General features: G+C 33.3%; 2 protein-coding genes across 2 annotated transcripts; both read right to left on the reverse strand.

Moving 5' to 3' along the window:
• Window positions 1–8,143: 8,143 nt before the first annotated feature.
• Window positions 8,144–15,725, reverse strand: LOC149794569 (uncharacterized). The gene is made up of 3 exons (XM_089966595.1): window positions 15,671–15,725; window positions 14,998–15,097; window positions 8,144–12,655 (listed from the first exon to the last, which is right to left on the reverse strand). Exons 2-3 carry the CDS (start codon window positions 15,072–15,074, stop codon window positions 12,334–12,336), a joined length of 399 nt encoding a protein of 132 aa, XP_089822721.1. The 5' UTR covers window positions 15,075–15,097; window positions 15,671–15,725; the 3' UTR covers window positions 8,144–12,333.
• A 950-nt stretch (window positions 15,726–16,675) lies between these two features.
• LOC149794570 (cell adhesion molecule CEACAM5-like) lies at window positions 16,676–22,913 on the reverse strand. The gene is made up of 3 exons (XM_089966597.1): window positions 21,938–22,913; window positions 17,680–17,952; window positions 16,676–17,026 (listed from the first exon to the last, which is right to left on the reverse strand). The coding sequence occupies exons 1-3, from the start codon at window positions 22,224–22,226 to the stop codon at window positions 16,743–16,745; spliced, it is 846 nt and encodes a 281-aa protein (XP_089822723.1). The 5' UTR covers window positions 22,227–22,913; the 3' UTR covers window positions 16,676–16,742.
• Between the last annotated feature and the right edge of the window lie 1,073 nt (window positions 22,914–23,986).

Raw genomic sequence — 23,986 nt, forward strand, 5'->3', positions numbered from 1 at the left:
TACTGAGGATGTTTGTGCCGTTTTTAATGAAATGTGTGTTTGTTGCCAGTATTCGTCAACATTGGTGATACCATCATGCATTGTCTGTTCTGTTCGAAAGTGTTCATCCATTTACTTTTGTTAGAAAAGAAAACTGTTAGATTTTTTTCAGACTTTGTGCCCCACTACTACAATTATCTGTTGTTTAGAGCTTGACGTAACGACAATATACTCGTCAGTGGACTTGGTTAACTCCTCGTCACGATAACATTGTGGTACAGAATATCAACGTCATCCTTTAACAGCATTTGAACCTATCTCTATGGATTTCGTACATACAATAACCTTGAAGAGCGAACCAAAGTCACATGAACTTGATCCTCTTCCAACAACACTGCTAATTCAGTGCTTAGATTCAATATTACCTTCAGTAACCGATGTTAACAATACTTCTCTTTCATACGGGGATGCTCCGTCATTTTTTCAAAACTGTTATTTTAAAGCCTCTGTTGGAGAAACCGAAGCCTGACAAAAAAGTAGTCAACGACCTACCTTCCAGTTCCTAACTTCCTATTCATGTAAACAAATCTTAAAAAAAAACAGTTGTTTCGTACCAACTTGTATATCATATGAATTGAAATATACTTTGTTAGCAATGTAAAGGCTGCATATCATCCTCACTATAGTACTGATACAATCCTTCGACAGTTTTGTTAATGATCTTCCCTCTGCTTTGTACAGGGTGGAATGATTGCAATTCTCACCCTTTTTGATTTGTCTGCGGCATTTGACACAATTTACCTTGGTATAATTATTTCACCGTTTCCGGTGTGTATATGATATTCACGATATAGTCTTCCTATAGTTCAAGTCCTACTTAGTCAACGGGATACACATTGTGTCCGTAAATGGAAAACCTTCCCGCCCATTTGATCTCTGTTTCGGTGCTCCATAAGACTCTGTTCTCGGACCAGTTCTTTCTATACATTCAATGTCTCACCAAGCGTACGCTTGCGACACTCAAATATACAGATCTAGCTTCCCAACTAAAGCTGGGGCTACCACCCATTGTGTAGAGAGGTACACTGCATACTTGAAATCGTGCATAACATGTAAAATGTTGCAGATAAACGATGATAAAACTGAAGCCACGCTCGCTGAATTGCCCACTGATCTCAGACACAAGAACACTGGTTCTCATTCAAGAGTGTTCTTAAAACTCAATACTTCGACTAAAAGCAGACTTAAAGACTAAATAATGTCTTCTTCCTTAATTTATTTCGTTATTTTAATTTCACACGATATACACGGTTCTACAAAATCGATCAGCGGATTGACGCCATGAATATGTAGTAAATATCCCAAAATGCTCAGCGCTAAACACGGAGAGCCAGTACACACTGGTGACCTCAGCGGTATGTATGATATTGTCGGGGTCGTATGAATTACACCCGCCTCAATCCTTCTGACACCATCAGCAACGTCAGGGGTTCCACTGGTTATATCTGCGAGCGCTTTGTTGGTATCGGCGAACTGGGTGATCCGAGTTTTAATTTCGACTCGCCTTAAACTGACGACTGTTGGACTTTTAAAGAAATCACCGGTGACTTTTTCGAGGTTCTGAAACCTTTTGCGAAGATTTGTAAACATATTTACATGAAAGTCATACTCAGTTCGCAATGTGGCTAATTTATCACTGTCGGTGGTGTCGCTGTCGTCCACGGATTTCTTCGTTTCAGCATCATTGTCAGACGCTAGTTCTCTATAGAGAACTATTTTATTGTTATTCATAATAAGTTCACGTGTCATTGTATCACCGGTTACAGCTTCGCGTTTACTGACCTCATTGTGGATCTCGTTTCTAATCTTCTCGATTGATACCCGTGAGTCTCTGATTCTTCCGCCAAATACTCGGATGTTATCGGTGACCGCACCGAGAACTCGTCGCACAATATCATCCCACCTAGTATTGCTTGTTTTAACCGTCCATTGTGATCCTGAAAAACAACAACTTCATCCTTGTTTATCCCAGCGAGTTTCATAAGATGAGCGAGGTCATCCTCAGTTGCATTCACTGACAAATCAATGTCGCTGGGTTTCTTTATCCTGCCACTAGCACGAGATATTCCGTAAATATCAACAATTATAAACTATTAACCTATTTGATACGACGGCGACAAGGTCGTGTTCGCGCGTTGTTACTCTATCATGAGCGAGCGAGAGAGAGAGAGAGAGAGAGAGAGAGAGAGAGAGAGAGAGAGAGAAGAACAGTGCGAAATGATGAGAGAATAGATATCTACAACTAAAATGTGTATTGTCACAAGATTTCCTCGTTTCTTGGAGGAACTCTGTATCGCCTGTATCCTTGGCGACGAAAGACCTCATGCCTACATTTTGAAATTCCCTGACCTGACCAATTCCATTCTGGCTAACTACGACCAAATGTACTTGCTCTGGTGAGTGGTTATACTGCTTCACTTGCAAGGGGGGCGTCTTCACACAATACCGCTTCCTAACACACCACCACTGCAATCACAGTTGGCACGTACATATACCCAGGCGGAATCATGTGACCGAAAACCTAAGACGCTAGACGGTACTACAAAGCTCGCCAACATTTATGATTAAATATAAACTTTAGCTTAAGGAAAATTAGTTTATATGAAACGAAAATTACTGTTCATGGGTTTTTCTTATCACACTATATAGTCTTGAGAAATGATGCTAAATTCAAATATTACTTTTAATCTGAAAGTTGTCAAATGTGTTCCATGGTTAATATCAGTTAGGATATACTGCTGAAAGAGTGAATTTGAACACTTTGATTCGATCGTGACTTTGCTGATGATTGTATTCACATATTCATTTGCTGATATTTGTATTTATAGCATGTGACAAAAGTAATCGCTGGTATCAATTGCACTGTGATCAAGTATAGTTTTGCATGTATGTAAGCAAAAGCTCTTAAAATTATCATGTAATTTTGTAAACCTTTCCTTATACGGAAGTGTTCCTTTATGCCATGGCTTGTATTTTATTCGATATTTAACTTCGTTGCAATGTCTATAAAAGCAAATCTTTTACTATTAATCATTCGTTCTATCCTGACAAGGAAGATAACTATACATAACTGTGCAAAAACGATAGGATTTCTCCAAATGAACTTTTCTTTTAGCAATCATCATCAGGTATATATTGAGTTCTAGCTTGAGTATTTAAAAAAAGAGTTAGAAAACCAGCTAGATTGATAAAATCCCAGATCATTTAAAGGCTTACCGCTGGGTCGGAGAGCACAGGAAATCCACTTCTATGATGTGGATCGTGTAAAACGAAAACTGGTCGTAAATCATTAAACGGGGTTGGGTAGGAGTAGTCGTCGGTAAGCCTCAAACGACATCATGTTCACAAATATCAAATGAACAACAATGAAGTATACTACACAGGTTACATCATTTCGACTGTATCTGATATTTAAATGAAAAGAAAGTCTATAGAACAAAGTTTTTAAGACTAAAAGAGGTATGTTACCTATTTTCGCAGCGAAATGACAATCAAAATAATACTCCTGTTTAATTACTGGAGATCGGCTATACTTTTTTTAGATTATTTTTGCATCATTTAGCTAGTTCTCTCAACAGTAATGAATGACTGTTTATTATATTCTCAATTTTTTCTCCGTTAACTTTGCATTGTCAGACTCGTGTAGTATTTTCCATATTGCACCGCTTCATATTGCACGAGACGTGTGTCTAAAAATAGTACGGCGTTTTAGGAACTACTTTGATTGTAAATAAAATATCTATGTTCATGTAGCAGACACTGCACATTTTGATTTAATGCATTTGCTTGTGAATAAACGAAATAAGTGTTTTGTCCATTTGAAAGTAGAGATAATAAAGTTAACGATGGAGATGAGTTCAATGAGTCACATAAACTTTCGAACAAGCAAAGGAATGAACGTGATATTCGCAATTTCAACAACAGTGATTCTAAATACAAGTATGATCATTTAAACAGTTATTTAGGAAAACTAATTGTAACTTTTCGCAAACAGAATGGTCCAGACTATTACAAGTGCTTTCGCATATGTATCAGAGTCGTACCATTTCAATAGTCAATCAAAACAATATATTTAATAAACAATACAGCTGATGGTTTCGCTAAGAAACTATGAGCCTCAGGGCTAATAAGCCAAGATGATGAAAAAGTATTATTTCTGCTCCTAAATGGACTGTAACACAATTTTGCGATTTTCCACGTTTTGCTATCTTGATAAAGTGTTAGGCTAGCGATAGCAGACATACACTGTATGATACAGGTCATAGCGGGGTACCCTCGAACAGAGAGCATGAAAGTCACAAGGAATAAAGATATGTCTTCTTTAGCTGGTAATAAGATTGAATAATAAATATATTTGCATTTTTGTATCTTGAATTTCCTAAAAATGTACCTATTTAGTTAGTTCTATAATTCCAAGATCCATGCCATGGAAAACCTAATACACAGCAAAATGGTATAGTACTTTCGACTACAAATCCAACTGAAATAACATTCTCATTAATGCACTGATTTAACCCAAACAATCCAGTGGATCTACAGAAAAAAAACTCTATCCATTTCAGACCAACTGTAAAAGATGTTTCTTTGTCCATTCACTCAAAATATGACTCAAAATTTATTTTTAATTAGATCACAAGTAGTCTTTTTTCAAACATAATGTCGAACGCTTGATGAAGTTCAATGGTCGCTGAGTGGTAATATGTGCGCAGCAATATTGCTACTGTGTATTTATGATTCTATAGTTTTATACTTATTTTCAAATACACCATAAATTCAATTACTTTATTTCTTGTAATATATTCCTTTAATAAAAAGCCTTAGGTAGTTTGTGTATATATTAAAAGGTTACTGCATTTGTGTAGGTAAATAGGAACTCCTTTTTTCGGAATAATACTTCACTCCCAAGGTCGTGCAGTATTACTCAGAAAAAAAAATATTTCAAATTTTCCTATGCAAATGCATTGACCTATAATGATAATGTGTTATATTTAGTATGAGACATCACCTATCGCTAAGTTTATTTCTTTATATTTTCTCTTTTCTTTCTCTCTTATTGACAATAAGAAAGAACTTTCCTTTTATAGGTAACCATGTACTAACAATTCAAACGTTCTATTGCAGTTTTGAATGAAAATGTCTCCACAGATTCTAGAATAAATGTACACATAAAATTAAATATCAACAGTGACAATGGAAGCCTCGTTGAGAATTGTCGCTATGAAATGCCAGTAGCAGGGGGGCCCAGTCAAAAGGATGGGTGTTTTGAATTACCTAATAAAGAATGAACACACAATATATCTATTGTAAGATACACATTTGATAAAATAACTGGAGACTTATATTAAATCGTCTTGGGCTTATGAATATACCTTCCATTTTGTGACATCCAGTTCAAGGGGAGTAGAAACTGTATTTTTTTTTAGAAACAAAAAAACACAGAACAAATTGGAAATGTAATAATTCTGTTATGAAAAATTTAGAATACATAACACTTGTTTAGGACGCCGTACAAGAGTGCTAGAACAAAAATATGTCTTTTACAGCAAATTATAACTTGGAAATAGCTACAGTTTCTGCGATCAGGTTTTCCATTAATGATCAATTATTTTTTTAATGCTTTTGTTAGTAATAAGAGGAAAAGCTAACATTATCATGGTTCGTATGCGAAAAGACAACAAAGCTCAACATGAAGATCAAATTACAAATGAGACTACTATTTTAGAAGAGTAAAATAATATCAATGATCTATATGAATTAGAAAGGAAAAAGAGACAGTTAGTGGAAATTATTGCCCGAAACACTGGAAAGGGTTAGATTACGATCTAGGTCAAAACGGATTGAAGATGGGGAAGGGATTTCAAAATATTTCTGTAATTTGGAAAATAAAACTATACAAGTAAGATAATGCCAAATTTAGCTAAACAGGATAGATCATTTTCAATCAATGAGATAGAAATTTTATTAAAAACTAAATTGTTATCACAAAGACCTTAAAAACATGCCTAACAATAAACGTCCAGGATCAAATGGATTTACAGCCAAATTCTTTATAGTCTTCTGGTGAGTATTTTGTAATTTTTGCATTTAATAATGGTGAGTTATCATCAACTCAGAAAGGTGTTATCTGACTCCCTAATGCTGATAGGTCAAAGCAAGTTTTAAGAAACTTGAGACCCATTTCCTTCCTTAATGTATCATACAAACTTTCATTAGCATACAATATATATATATATATATATATATATATATATATATATATATATATATATATATATATATCAGGGCTCAAGCTAGACTTTAATTTTAGGAAGAAGTGATTTGTTCTTTTGGACAGAACGGAGAAAGTGAGAGCTGGACAAGGAGAATTGGCAGCATGTGTGTGTTGTTATCATTCTCCTTTTTTGAATGATGCCCTCTATTTCCCGGTATGTATATTTGCATTTAACAATGGCTTTAAGCAATACTTTATTTCTAAGTCAAAACCTTTCTGAGTTGTTTCAATATTATAAACACATTTGGTACATGTTTAAAAATTCATACAAAATCATGTTCATATACAGTGTATATTGGCAATATGACTTACAAAGAGATCAACAGAAGCTATACATTGTAATGAATTTTAAGTGAGTAACTAGATTACAGTGTTGTAATCACAAGTTAGTACAAATGCTTCATCTAATACCCTTAATAAGGATTTTTTCTCTTTACTTTATGAAAGTTCACTATAAAATGGTATTTGAAACGATTTCTAAACGCGTTCGACACAACTCCTGTACCATGTACCTGAGAGCAAATGCACACATCTTTCAGATCATACTGTTCGTCCTATTTTCTTTAATGCTGATAAAACTTTACCGTAACTGTACACATATAACACACGGAAGAATTAAAGTCAATACATGAATGAACTAAACCCTTTTCACCGAATCGACAGAGCTAACATTAAAGTGCATCTAAGTTTAGATATATGGTTTTCTAATATAACCACTCACTTTACAGCTTCGTTCCAAGATTGCAAATATATATTTGTCTACGAACTTTTAGTAATGTTAGGCATTGATTAAATAGTAGTTGCCTCGCTGTTTTTTCTTCGTATTTTCATAACATTGAGTGAATTTAGAATACATCTTAGACCGTACACTCCGTACAGCATCTCTCGAATTCCACAACACAGCATTGTCCCATATGTTTCTGACCATTATAATTGCATTTTAAAGCTAAATCTCCAAAACAGCAATATTTCGACTTTTCTATGAATTGTGTATTTTCCTGAATATATTCGCCCAATGGTTTACGAAAAAAAAAGACAATCTAATAAAGTGATACTTCCAGACAAAGCGATGTCCGCCATTATTTCCCCATGATAAGTTCACTTAACGGCTCCAAACTGATTGTTTATGAACACAATAATTTACACGTAGCAGCTAAAATTGTCATTTTAACGGTTCTATTCTTTAAACAATTTGTCATTTTACGGTTCTATTCTTAAAACAAAAATTGCTTTAAATTTTGAAACAGAAGTTTGTATGTTTTTATCATCAATGGATAACTTGCGGAAATCGGACAGTGATAGTTGCTAACTTATTCGGGAAAGGGTTTATAGTCAATCAGCTATTAAAACACAGTCCTCTGAATGGGCAAGCGTTTGTTTTTCGGCGCTATTGATATGGTTACCAACTATTTGATGGCTTGAAGCCTACCTTTCGCCTTGAGCAATAACGTAGCACTGAAAATACCCTTCTCTCTCTCTCTCCCTCTCTCTCCCTCTCTCTCTCTCTCTCTCTCTCTCTCTCTCAGGAACCCGCCCCTCACCCTGTTAAAAATCGTGTCCATGCCTGACGTTCAGAAAACCATCCACTCCATGTTACAATCACTTTCACCATCATGGTAAAATGAACAAATAACAATACTACTGCTACTACTTCTAGTAATAATAATAATAATAATAATAATAATAATAATAATTGGGAAACAGGGGAATGTCGGTAGAAACCTTAGAACTGTTTTTGCTGTTGTATGAAGATGTTTTAACTGTCTTTGCTGACATTGCTCACCAGTTGTAAAATAGGCTGAACAGGCTGCATACGTATTGCCTAAATGGAAATTACAAGTCTATATAGATGAAACAACAGTGGTGTATTTCGCAGAGGTAGCTATTTCAGGAATTACGAAAAATGGTAATATGGCCGTACAGAAGTAAAGATAGAGTCATGTAATTCTTATGTCACGTGTTTAGGCTGGAATAAACAGTAACACAAGAAAGAGTGAAAACAAGAAGCTTTGAAAAATATTATAATTTATTTCCCTGGAACAATTCTGTAAAAATGAAAAAGTATGAATTTACGGTGTTAAGAATCAAATCCCCAAATAATCCAAGAATAATCCACAAATAAAATTTTAGTAGTCCTAATAATAAAATGTTCTAACGATTTTACGTGCTAGTCCCGAAGAATAATCCAAGATGGAAGACAATGTCGTATGCTGTATCCTGTAGCGTTGAAGTTTACAGTTCATTGTAGAAACAAAAAATATTACTCCGGTTTTTGGAAATCTGAATAAATTTTTATAAGAGCTGTCTTTGTTCAAGAATCTCATATGAGCACAAGTATTTTCCAGGTAAAAAGAATTAATCATTTTGAATACAAGTAATTTGAAATAACTCCAAACGACGTAACACCTTCCAGTGTAAAGAAAAAAATGCCCGACTCATTTTACTTCTCTAATACGATGGTTTAAAACTTGACTTTTACGCACTGGATAAGGATCACGTGGTCACGTTTACATTTTTAAAAAATTACGTAGCCCGTGTATGTTCTTGATAAGACCCAATCATTTTACTCCGAGAATAAAAGTTGTTTACTTCACTAAAAACTATTTACTAGTCTAGGATCAGGTATTCAATACAGCCTCGATATCATTCTTATAAGACCCACACTAAAAATAAATAAAACAGAACTTGCTGACGTGGCTGTTTACTAAAACGAACAGTCAAGGTCAAAATATTTTCTGGAAAAAATAACATCTCCAGTGAATAAATTTGCATTACAATAGCATTTATGAAAACTAAAAAGAAAATTAAAACTGACAAACAAACAAATAAATTGAAATAAATGTATACTAAATCAGATATAATTAAATCAAATACACATAACATAATACATATTTATTATGCATATTTTCTTCAAAAATACTCTTGGTATATCTGCCAAAGAACTATGTCCTCGAAGGCGCTGTGGCTATGCAAAAAATTGAAGCAAAGTCTTTCACAGTTTGGCAAATTATCCGTAACTGGATTGCTTCGTCTGTTTAACTCGAAGATAGTTTCCATCCTTAACTATGAGGGTGAGGTTTAGGAGTCATACTATGCCATTCATATTGAAAAAGTTCATTTGTCATTTTGTAAATATATTATTGGTACATCTATGTCTACTCCAAATGCATTCGTATATAACGAATTAGGAATAATTAGTATGCAGAGTATAATAAATAAACCTATTTTGAAATATTGGCTAAGAATATTATACATGCCAGAAGACAGGTATCCTAAACAATGTTAAAATTTAAAGTTAAGATGGAGGAAAATTGTGATTGCTGGGCTAACTATGTTAAAAAACTTATATTAACGTTTGGATTTGGCAGTTTTTCATGTAAAATATGCAAATGCATTTCTTAGATTTTCCAGCCAGATATAAGAATTTTTTTATTTTATTTTTTTAGCCAAAAGCTGCAGGATGAGAATAAGTCAAGGGAAAGACTGTGGTTCTATAGGTAATTGGGAATATAATGCATTTCTCAAACAATTAGAATTGTTAGGAGATTTTTGTTATGAAATCACCTTGCTTAGGGCTGGGAACTTGCCAGTCAGAGTTTATAACGCGGGAAGATATCAACGTATTTGTTATGAAGAAAGATTGTGTCAAATCTGTAACGTTAATATCGAAAATGAATTCCATTTTATTATTGTTTTTCCTCTATTTGGAGAATTACAAAGAAAATATTTAACCACGTTTGTATTAAAAAATATCCAACTTTAGAAATATTAAGTACTTTAATACAAAATGATACTAGTGAAATTCTGATGACTAAATTAGCATTGTTTGCAATAAAATCCATAAAGATTAGAGAAACCGTTTTATCAATGATTCCTGCTACATAATAGTCTAGGTAAATATTTTTTTTAAAAATCCTTATGCCGGTTTTAGAGTTCTCTTTAAATAAGGTTTTGTGATTTCTGTGTATTATATACTTGAATCTAACCCAATGTTGAAAAATGCAGCAATGATTGCTTTCATTTATAACACGTCCAATAGACACGATATTCGTTTATTACATACTAAAACATCTTTTTGTATCGCATGATGTATGGTCATGTATTACAGGCAAAAGGCCTGTATCACAAGTATTTTTTTAAAGCCAAAACTTCAGGAACACTTCTATTATTATTATTATTATTACTGCCTGTAAATTTCTGAATAAAGCCTAAAATTATAATCATTGCCACAAGAAAATGTTTTATGCAGTCTGCACAAAAATGTTGCAAAACAAATTAAATATGAAACATAATCGCATCTGTTCCTCTTGAAGATTCAGATTCTCTCTCTCTCTCTCTCTCTCTCTCTCTCTCTCTGTGGATATTTTGGTTATTTTGTCATCGGGAATATAATATAACAGTGATCACTAAAAAGGACGGTCAGTATATACAACTAGATAAGCTACAACACACACACACACACACACACACACACACACACACACACGCCCACACAGCATGTGGAAGACCTAATTCTACGGCAGATGATTTCAGACTACAAGGAGTGACAGACGTTAAACGTCCTCACTCTCTGGTTTGCGTAAGCATGTCATAGTTGGGGATTTTATTATTGTAATTTGCGGGCACATTTCAAATAATTTTTTTGAGTAATATACATGCCGTTGAGAAGGGGTGAGGGTGGGGTATAAAGTCGGTCTATTGTTTTTATCAAGATATGATATTTACCGAGGATGACAAATCAAGAAGTCAACGCAGAAATCACAAGTCTGTGCCAATCCTTCAGAGAAACTGACATTTGTTTCGTATGGGATAGTTAATTTGAGCATATTTTTGCTGCTGGAGTCGTACCTGTTCCAGTTCAATATTTCCAACTAATCAATGTGATATTGAAAATTAGGACAGTACTTGTCAACATGTAGCGTAGGTTTACAAGGCTGGATGGAGGGGGAGGGGGCAGTTTTATTATTGCGCATGTTTATTGGGTATTATGCACACTTTTGAGTAAATAGACTTATAGACTTTTATGTTGGTGCCCTTTCGAGGAAAGGCAGGGCCCTTTTGATTTTTTTGACGACAACCCCCCATCTTACGCATACACACACATTGCATAATCTGATCCGGCAAAGGATTTTTGCATGCATTAGGAAAATACAGATTCAAGAACATTTTCCATTGTATGTACATTATTTACATTTTGTGATTATCTAAAAAATAGAGGCCTTCGGATCACTCTAACACTTGTCATTCCAATATTTGTATGTATATATTCATTTGTAGGATTGTACAATGGGGAACTAAAACTCTCTCTTTAAAACATGCAATATTGTTGTAAATATATATTACTAACATTATTACGTGCAATGAACCTTGGATACACTAATTTGAAACCAAGAGTAAGAGATCTCACAATGCTCAGAAGTTTGCCATTGCCAATAAAATCTTTGAAAATCGTCTCAAATGGTCATCTATATTATAGTACGAATTTCAACTTACATGGAAAACACTGAAGCCAAATCGTATAAAAAAAAAACAACGCAGTAAATAGATAATACTTTGCTATATTAATCGTATATAATTTTGAATGAGGCTATTTGCAAAATGTGACCAGGCCCATGGATGAATGGCTTGAATTTTGCGTAGAATAACGAACCCGCACACACATATAAGTGTCTAATGCAGACCTTCCAAATGACTGGCGTTGAAGACCTAAATCATCCGTCATACAGTTCAGGTTTTGTCAGTGGAATGTTTCAAAAAAGAAACGTTTAGAAAAGCAGATTACACCATTGTGTGCCCTACAAGGTGATTAACACTTGCAAAGTTTGTGGACATACTTTGCAATGTTACAAGTGTTGAGAATAACGCATTTTTACTTTGCAGTTCTTAATGCCATTTACCCTGGTATTATGACGAAATCGCATTTTTAAGAAATCAGAAAATCCATTTTCTCTCCAAGTTGCACTTTTCCTTCCAGTGACCATTTGACCATTCATATTCAATAAAAGCTGAGCTTTATATCAAGCCTATGTCGTTTCACTTTTTGACTCAACGTATGTAATTACATGATCGGAAGGAATAGCATGAATGTATCCTTCGAGTTCTATACCGACTTCCATCAACTGGAACTGTGCAGATCCTTCCTGTTTATTCTCTACACTATCGGGTATGTAGGCAATAGGGCTTGGTTCATTAAGTTGATTGCTATTAGTTTCCATTGCTGTGCTCAGGTGTCCTTCTGCGTTGCTCACAATTGTCCAGTAACCTTCGGACGAGTTTGCCTGCAAATGGGTTTCTTCTCCGCCATCTTGAAATTGAACTTTATTGGGGGATCTGTCTGAATGCTGCCTGTGAAAGAAGGCAAATATAGTATAGCTGTATACAACAGTATAAGTTCCAATTTTCTTTTAAGTATACACATTTACAATAATGCTTGCAATTAGTAATTATATTTAGCTGCATGTAGTGTAACGACCGAGCTAGGTCCTGATAATACTACATTGGAGTACCGCACCAGGGATGAGTCTGCATCTTATCAGCTGACTAAGGAGGGGGAGAATGGAGTAAGCTCGAATTCTTTATTTCTTTTCAACCATAACACAAGATGATTCATTTATTAAGAAACATTGAATACTGTCAGTTCATTGCCATGACAGTCTTGTTGTTTGTGTACTAAGCCAAAATACTATCATCATCTTGAGGTACATTATGGTATATGATAATTTCACACAAGGTTAGGGTACACATTAGCACTATACTATTAGTTCATTATATTATTACTTCTTTTGATGATTGAAAAGTAATAAGATTTACCATTTTTGGATTTAGTTGCAATACAGTTTACTACAGAAGATGACTTGTTTTTAATTGTGAAATGTAAAATCTGCATAGAAAACACTTGCTTCACTTTACACTTTAACTATAGCATGATACTAATTTGAAGTGAATTGATATAGATGGAAGTAAATTGGCTGTCAAGTCGGTGAGGAAAACATTCACAATGACTTAATTAACTAGCAATGTATAAAATAGAAACATAAATAAATTATGTTTTTAAAGATAGCTAGATTAATAAAGTATTGTTGAATTGAATTTAAAATGTCAAGTTGGTGAGGAAAACACTCACAATGACTTAGACATTCTATTTCCCTAAGAACTTTGTTACACTTATAATTTAAGAAAAGGAATTATATATTTGTAATGTGGAGAAAGTTATCTATATGTCTTTAGCTTCATAAAACTAAATAAATAAATAAATAAATAAATAAATAAATAAATAAATACAAGTATTGATCTGTGAGGACAACACTAACCTGACAATATAACAAATGATATAACAATATATAGTTCGGTTGTATAAATAATTAGAAATAACTAGAATGCATATTATTTAGAAGAGAGAAATGAATTAAAAATAAAACATTATTTCCTTAAATAAATACTGATTTGTACTTAAATAAACTTTAACAATATTTACCATCCAAAATATTGCCTAAATTTACATAACGCTATAATAAACTAAACAAAATAAAAAAAAAATATAAAAAACTCACAATAACTGTGATGTACCTAGTTTGATTGCTGCTAGTTGATTGAACCCCCACAAGCATCCCACAAAGCCTTATATACTCCTGACTAAACCACAACCAACAGAGCCCACAAAACCCACAAATCCAACAAAACCCACAGCGCCCACAAAACCAACAGTTCTAAAACACCCACAAAACCCACAACCAACAGAGCCCACAATACGCACAATTCTAACAAAACCCACATAACCCACAACAACAGAACCCACAATTTTTGTTGGATAATTCAAATAAGCATTTAGTCACGTTTCACAAAGATTATTTATAGAAATTACCAGGTCGATATTTTACATTTTGCTACACTGCCATTGTATTGCCCCAAGAAAAGGAAAAAAAATCAGTTTTGTATTCCGCGGCATATACCGTGTTATGCTGTCGCTCATAGCAATGGTTCGGAAACTGTATTATGCACTCATACAATATTGCCGAGGTAGGCCGCATGACAGCGCAGTCAACATGAGTATGTACCGAAGAAATAAAGAGGAGAAAAACCAAATTTAAATGCGATAATGTATACAAATTAAACATCAGGGGCTATAAACACATTGATTATGTATCGTACAGTCTTAAACGGTTAACTAGAAATAGTCATTAATCAAATTATCAAGGATGCCAGCCGCCGCCATGATGCTCCTTATTTTCGTTGCCTCAAACCATGTAGATTATACCAACGAACAATTAATCGACGAGGATCCTAGAAACCATTAAAGTCAGTTCATTTGAGCAAGTCATTGGTAGTGCACTGATTTAAAAAAAATCGAGACCGAATAGGGCGGCTTGTGTTTAACGTATACACGCATGCATACCTCACTCCTTAAATGCAGGTTATTACAATATATATATATATATATATATATATATATATATATATATATATATATATATATATATATAAGCAATGTTATCAACAATATATACTTTATGGTGTTGGGGTGTTGGAACAAGAAGGAAAGTCGTCTGTTATGAAGTCTCACAGTATATAATTCATAGTAAAAATCAAAGATCAGCATGTTTTTCCACAATACATTCAGTTCTATAATACATTCTGCCTTCATTTTACGTGATATTCCTTGGTACTTTGGAACGTTGCATTATAGTTACCATTTCCGGAACTTCTTTAAAAGACAGATGCAGAAACCAGCAACTATCAAGACACTCATTCCTATTACAAGGTACATCAGAACACGGTTGATCTGAAGTACTGAAAAAAGATGAATTTTTTGTAGTTCAACCTGTCTGCGAATATTTAGGTATTTACGCCATTTAACACTGTATAATGACCAAACTATTCAATACTTAACGTGGTTGACACTAGTATATATATATATATATATATATATATATATATATATATATATATATATATATATGCATTACCTTTACCGTAATCCAAATGTCTGATATGATTTTGTACTTAAAATATATGCAATTTTCTTATAAATTTGTTCCAAAATTTTCAATTTTCTTCATTGTTTGCATTACGTTTTCTTTGACAACTTTTCCTTGATTCTTAGCTTTTTTCTCCCGTCTTTTTTTGTATTTTTCCCAACTGTATTGATTGTTACTTTTCATAGCTTAATTTCTGTTGAGGTGGTTTTGCATACTTGTTCTACGTACCAACATTTATCATTTGCCCTCATAGTTATAGTCAGATGTAAATCATACAATTAACAAGCTGATTATATGAAATTAACATACATATATTTTTGCGACATATTTGCGATGATAATGTCATCTTCATATATTAAATGAGTGATTTTGCAAGACAATATACCAGTGGCTTCTGTATACTCTGTCCGGTTATAAACTGTGGTTGAATAAGGTCTATCAGCTGAAAATGCAACAAACAAAAATATGTTGTAGTGAAAGATTTTGATTTAGGTTATATTAGTACCGCGGTTTATATCACATATTAAAGTCGACCGCGCCGGTGGCCTAGTGGTTAGAGCGTCCACCTTGGATGCGATAGGTCGTGGGTTCGATCCCCGGCCGAGTCATACCAAAGACTTACAAAAATGGTACTATCAGCTACCTCGCTTGGCGTTCAGCATTAAGAGGTTAATGTCAGGACTGGTCGGCCTGGTTTCAGGATAATGTGACTGGGTGGAACATCATGCTACATGTCTGCGGCATGATTCCCCAGTGGTAGACATCATTATAAACTGTCCCACTGCAGACATCGTAGCGATATGTTAAAAATCCAGATCAGACATACGTATTAAAGAGAGACTTGGTTGAGAGAAACCTGGACTGTATTAGAATCAGATGCTCTCACAAGATCCATGCAACTCACAAAGTGAGTTCTGAGATTAGAAATTATATTGATTTTGTTGTTTCGTATTTGTAATAATAATAATAATAATATGACATTTCGTTTAGCTGGATACACAAAACTAATTATGCAGTGTCTATATTAATAACGCTCGTGTTATGTAGCCAACACTTTAATAAAAAAAGCTAAATGTTTGTTAGGTTTAGTTTGGTTTCATGCAGTTATTAACTATCATCTTGGAGCAAATATTATGCTCTCTCTCTCTCTCTCTTTATATATATATATATATATATATATATATATATATATATATATGTTACGGAAATGTTTCACAATATTTTGTTTTTGTAAGTAGAATATTATATCTCACATCGAAAAGGAGAAGAAATAAAATATCATATATCTTTAATATCTAGCGATCTCAAAAGAAATAGTTCATCATAAAGTGTAATTATACGGCTCTGTAAAAAAAAAAAATGTTTTCGTTTCAAGGTCTATATGGTTTAAAGACATTTCTGCATGCTCAAAAGTCTTCTACGAAAACCTCATTCATCCATTACATTGAACAAATGTATTAGTATCCAACGATATTACTACCTGATTTCAGGACCATTCTGATGGTAATTGAAATCGAATTGTTGCCGTTTCTCGGGTTCCGGGCGTGACAGGTAAAATTACCATCTTTTTGTACATTACTGAGTTTCAATTCTGCACCACCGGGTAGCTGGTTGTTTAATTCACTCCAATGAATATGACAAGGTGGATAGCAGTCCGCAGAGCAAGATATAGCTGTAGAATCAAATTCATCCAGTTCAATTGTATGGTTTGATGCATTCAACAAGAGTTCATCAGGACCATCTTGAAACAAGAAAGAGATTAACTTACATGTATATCATGTCATACAACTCAACATTAACAACATGCCACACACCGAATGATTGACTTGCAGTTTGTGGGTTTACGGCACATAAACGTGTTAGGTTTATATGATGCAGAAGCAAATAAAGTAAAAAGTATTGTCGAAATAAACAAAACCTTACATGATCCGGTTTTATGTGATTTGGGGAATAAGACACGAGTCGAGCGCATTAACCTCTGAGGCAGTGTTTTACTCTACATTTTTTCCGGAAGGGCCATTATGATAACTGCAGCCTATGATAACTGCAGCCATTATGATAGCTGCTATAATTCTAACAATTCGTTGAAAGGATCAAAGCAAAATGTACAGAGGAAATGACAAATATGAAAGTGAAAACTTCCGTATCTTCAGTTAGTTTTATGAACATAAATGCAAAAGAAATTGCATTTTATGAAAAATCTTTTTCTCAGATTTATTATGTTTTGTGTAGTTCACGATGAGCATCTCAAATACGAATACACAAACTATAACAAACATCATTAACTTAAACATCATGTAACAATATGTAAGATGATAATTTGCTTCTTTCGTCATTTACACGTGACCACAATATTTTGCACAACATTCTTCTTCCTATTATTATTATACTTACACACTACATCCAGTGATAAAAACTTTGCATATGTTGTACCCCGGATGACATTCTGAACCTTGCACCCGTATATCCCGGCGTCATGTCTTGTAATATTGTTCATTTGCAATGTCTTTTCTGCAGATATATCTTTTTCCAAACCCGGCAAAGTTTCCAGTTTCATCCATCTGTATGTACAAATTTGATCACAGTCCGAAACGCAGGAAATATTCAAGCTGTCTCGCTCCATTACCAGCGTTTTATTTGGTCCAAAAGTGATGACACTAGGACCAGCTGCAAACGTTGAATACAGGTGGATTATACACATAGGTATTTTTCTGTTAACTTTGCATTTTAAACAGCCCGTCGTAATGGTTTTTTATTTTCTTGCAAAGTAACCCTATTTTTGGACGCAATCGTCCCGTGTTCAATATATTAAAATAACTTTAGTTTATATTCAGTTGAACATTTAACCAGACCTCTTGATTTTCTTGCAACGTTTCTTTTCCTAAATGAGACCTATAATTTACAATACCCTCGTTAACGTTCCGATTACAAGGTACCGCATACATTGAAAGCGGACAATCAGTAATCCACATGCTTGCATGTAATCTTCACCTAATATATTCAATGCATGCGTCCGTGCGAACTGCCTAAGCATTGTAAACGACAAAAATAAGATAGGACAGTAAGGTTTTTAGCCATATACCTAGACTATGTGCTGCTCCTCAAGCACAGTTCAGTATGTGTATTGGATGGGGCGAATGCTTATGGAGACTTGATATGTCGTGTTTGTGTTGCATGTCCTTTTAATGTTTGCTATGAGATGTACTGGTTGATAACGTTCAGCTTAACCTACCTGTTAATTTACTTAACGCCGATCATGAGTTGCAACTAAAATATGCTCTGGATAAATGGTTATCAATAGGTGTAATTCACAAAAACAAAGTTATTTGTCCGATAAGCAGCATTAATTTATGCCGCTATGTTATGCAAATAAGGTTGTCGGTAACTTGTGACGTCCTCAGATTATGCAAAATTGTATGATTTATATATTATGAAAGCATTTTTAGTCTCAAGTTCCAATGTATAGCATAGATGAGCTGTATTGTGTAATTCGTACCACAATTATATTTGCATTTAGTAAGCATGAAAAAATTGTTGTTGCTACCACTGACTTTGTATTGACTTTATCCAGTAACATATATATTAGTGATTATTTGTGTTTGCCTATTTATGTACTTATGTCTTAACCAGATGCAAGTTTTATGATTGTAATCATGTGATTTATTATATTTAATTCCTAAATGATTTAGTATTCTACGAAAGGAATTAATGACGTATGATACAAAGTTTGGAATTAATCATTTGGGCCGGTATCGAGTTTGGCGGATTTTCAAAAAATGATAGTTTCATTAAATCTTGAGTTTATGTAGCCTTGAAGATATCATATCTTTCTCACGCAATCCATTTTCAATGCTAATTTAATTTGTGGCTTTTCGGTACCTCCTAATCAGAGAATTTTGCACCGTAGAAAAAAAGTGAATTTACGTTAATTTTAAAAGTGTGTGATGCAATGTTAATCATCCTTTGTTTTCCGTTTTCGTTTTAATTTACTTGCTTCCTCGAACTAAATGACCCAATCGTCCACCCCAGTGTATATTGTTATGGTGTTATGTATATTTATATTTTTGTAACTCTTGGTTAATGACAGTATCAATATTATGTATAGTTTTTATTCAAGATATAAATTGCAATGAGTATCTGTAGACAAGCTATTAGATAGCCAATATTTTAAACTCGGTTATAAAATTCTTTTTAAGATATACGAAAGTGGATTTCATAGGATCTATAAATATATTTTTTTCATGTTTATAATTTTAAAACCGGCTGACAACTTTGGGGTAATTTCTCATTGGGTAGTAGGGTCAGATGGGTTCTCAGAAAAATTAAGTTAATTTCCACTGGATGGGCTTGGTCACATGAATCGATATTTTGAACTATTACATTGAGTAGTAAGTATCTATCACATGGGTTATATCGCGCCATATAATCGTAATAGACTCTTGAAGGTGTATATAAGGAGAGAAATCAGCAATCAGGTTCATTCCTATTTTGGAGTCATTCCTATTACGGATTTCCATTCAATATGTTGTTTATTGGACTATAACATTAATCTGGGACTATTATGAATTTTTCAAAGGAATTGTGGACAATACCATTTTGATATGTGCATTTGAAGATCTGAAATCTTTTCGAAACATTCAATTATTTTGGACTTGAATATCACTTTTTAGTAATATTTTGGATTCACTACATAATACTATAAGTTCTACTTAAAGTTTAATTTTATAACTTTGATAATTAATTTTTTTTATGCTTTACAAATCTTGTTGCTTAGTTTATGACCATAGAGACCTAACATTATATGCATCTCACTTATGTCGAAATTTCCACAAAGATTATTTAACTAGATTTGTTTCCTTGCAAATGCCGTATCGGGGCCCCGAGTGGCCGAGTGGTCTAAAGCCCTCTCAGTTACGGATCACTGCCATCTCACCTCTGTCTGCGTGGGTTCGAGTCTAGGATTCGGCCAATGTGGGTGTGTGAAAAAGCTTGCCAGTAGCTTCTCGTGGGTCGGTGGTTCTTCCCGGGTTCTTCCTCCACCTTTAATACTGGCCGCAGTGCATAGCCTATCGTGTGCTGAAAACTGGCGTTAAAGCCCACAATAACAACAACAAAAGCAAATGCCATATCAAGATATCAATTGCTAGTGCAACGTTGATATATATAATCAATGAAATAAACAATATGACATAAACAAGATGATGTCATAGCTTACATTTTTAACGTAATTATGTTATACTTTAACGAATAATTTACATGGAGATGTGCATATACAGCAAAGGTTAATGATATCTTAATACATAAAATTATATAAAACTGGATCTTAAAGATACATATATCTCTACTGATAACTATATATAAAGCTTATTAATAAATAGATATAAACAGTTTTAGTAATATTTGTTTTATGTATAATACATACTATTTAGAAGTATAGAAAATAAATACACAGAAAAGAGAACCAAAAAAAATATTAATAAAATACATAATATAAATTAAAAAAAATTATAAAGATATATATTTAAAATATATATACTAATATAATTTTTACAAGTGTTAAAGACGTTATCAGAACTCAATTTATATAATAAAAAATATGGTGTGCATAACGCTTACTATCAAGTATTTTATAAAAAATTAATCATGTTATATCGAAAATTAATTTACAAATTCACTTTCACTTTTAAAGAATTAGTAAACTTATTTTTATGTTATTAGATTATACTTTTACCAATTAAGATTTTCTGCAAAGTAAAATAATATGAAACATTCGTATTTAATTGTAAACAGGGAACATAATTCAGAAAAAATAAGAAAAAAAAAAAAATAAAAAAAAAAATTACTAAATGTCATATAGTGTTTGTGAATTTAGACCTTTTGGATATACCGTATTAAGACGGTGAATCCAATAGGTTTCCTTTAGTAGACGTTCCATTTCAGAATCAGCTTTAACAATAGGTTGGAAGGAGAAATCTTGCAATGTATGGGAATTTTTGTTAAAATGTGCGACAACATGAGATGAAAATGATTGATCGATATCATTTTTTATATCTGATCTATGTTGGTTCATACGTTTAGATATTTGTTGACTGGTTTGTCCAACATATTGGATGCCACATTTTTTGCATTTTATCAAATAAATAACATTTGATGTTGCACAATTAATATCACAACGCATATTAAAAATTTCTTTCGTATTATTACTAAATTTTTAAAAAAAATTTCTTATTTTTTTCTGAATTATGTCCCCTGTTTACAATTAGATTCGAATATTTCATATTATTTTACTTTGCAGAAAATCTTAATTGGTAAAAGTATAATCTAATAACATAAAAATAAGCTTACTAATTCTTTAAAAGTAAAAGTGATTGTAGGTTATTTTCATATAATATGATTAATTATTTATAAAATACTTGATAGTAAGCGTTATGCACACCATATTTTTTATTATATAAATTGAGTTCTGATAACCTCTTTAACACTTGTAAAGATTATATTTTCTATGTATTTATTTTCTATACCTATAAATAATGTGTATTATACATAAAACTGTTTATATGTATATGCCATTTGCCTGTTCAATAGTGGATAAAAAAAATTCATACCCGATATTGCTAAAATGACATGAAAATAACAAGTGAAGTGTACTCACAAGTGTTTAATATATACGGATCACTCTCCAATCCATTTTCGTGGTCCTTACATGTGTATGAATTGTTTCGGTCGTCAGCTGTCAAATTTCTGATTAAAAGATACTCATTGTCCTGAGAATATATATCGCGGTCTTTTATCGGAGATCCATTAATCTTCCAGAAAATGTTTGCCGCATACGAAGTGGTTGAAAGACACTGTAACTGTAGCGACGAGTCCGAAACGTTATATCGAACGATGGTTATCCTCGGAATTAGTGTTTTGTCTGGAAAGAGCAGAAAAGAAGACATTGCATTAATTAAGGCAAACTACTTCATTTAGCTGATGCGCAATGTATGCTATTACTTGCAAAAAAAAAAAATACCAAGAGAAATTCAATTTTATGCTGCATGTCGTTAATGTATCATGGCTGTGTTGAACAGAAGAAAGCGATAAAGAAAGAACGAAATGAAGATGCATGTGACAAATATCTAGAACCTATGGCAGGGGTTTCATGAGGGCATTTTCGATGGCCCAAGGTCCATGAAACGTTTGATGTCTCTCATGACGCCCTGAGACGCAATCGTTTAGCGAGCCACCGGATACGGCTTGGCGGGTCGCATGCGTCCCGCGTGCTGCGGGTTTGAGACCCCTTGCTTATGGTATAGGTAAAGAAATCAGTCAAGCATTGTTGGGATCGAACCGTGTCATAGGTTCAATATATTTTCTTCTGCTACGCCTATGATATAATTTTGCCCTTTGGTTAGTTTGATTGTTCCTCTTAATAATAAATTCAAACTTTAAATTTAAATTCAAATGATTTAGTTCAATTAAGACAATGGTTGTTTGATTGACGTACCTGCGACATAAAAATAAATAACGTTCGTTGGTCTTCTCGCCTCCTCCATATACACAGTCGGGATTGTCGCTTAATTTACTCTCTAGAGATGCTGCAAAGGCTGCTGCAATTTTTCTTCAACTTTTAATGGATAACTGTATTAAACACTAAGCAAGAGCGTCGACTATTTGTTACTTTACAACATAAGTCTTGCTGTTATTATATACATACATATATATATATACTTATGTATGTGTATGTATATATATATATATATATATATATATATATATATATATACTACTTTAACAGATGTGAATAAATATATAAATAAATACAGAAACGAATACATATATAAACATGCTCATTCCACGTTGTCGAGAGCTACGTACCAATTGTTTGTAGATGAATACTCTCGTTGAAGGCTCCAAAATTCCGCTGATTTTCCACCGAGTATATTCCACCATCATTTGTGGTGATGTTAGACAAGTTTATAGTCACTGCTATTAGCTCTCTTGCAGAAAGATCTACAGAAACATGCACTCTTTCTGGCTGTTCGTGCGCAACAAAAAATCGTTTTGCTGGCCACACCGACAAGAACAGTGAAGAGTCATGAAAAATAAGAATAGAATCAATAGTTATATTAGTGAATATAAATGAGAAAGATACATTTCTTCCAATTATGGCTTGAACTGTCCTTCCTTCTGATACATCATATATAGCAAAGTAGAAAGCCACAAGCTGAAAGGCAATCATCCTAGTAAAATGCTGTAGAAAGTGTGTCTCCCTGAGAACCAAAGCTCATTAGTAATACGTTTATGGTGTTTTGTTTACTGTTAAATATGCCCAATACATGTTGTAAGGCATTTGTTTCAGAGACGAATTTATAAAATTATGCATACGAGTATCGTTTAATAATTATAATGGATTGTTATCGAAAGTATCTGCACTTGGTCTATGGCGGATGGGAATACCAATTGTTTGTTTTGTGTCTGTAATAAATTATAGTTTAATGTCGTTCATTTATCCAGTATCGATCGGAAATATGTCTTATTGTGTATTTATGTACGGATGTTCAGGATAGGAAACGAAAATGTATCTAAATTCAACACGGTTTCAACCTTTTAGGCAGATGGATAAGAAGAGTCAAATTGAGGAAACACAATTATATATATATATATATATATATATATATATATATATATATATATATATATATATATATATATATAT

Source organism: Sinohyriopsis cumingii, chromosome 8 (genome assembly GCF_028554795.1).
Source record: "Sinohyriopsis cumingii isolate HCF-2022 chromosome 8, ASM2855479v2, whole genome shotgun sequence".
In the NCBI taxonomy this organism is placed as follows: domain Eukaryota; kingdom Metazoa; phylum Mollusca; class Bivalvia; order Unionida; family Unionidae; genus Sinohyriopsis; species Sinohyriopsis cumingii.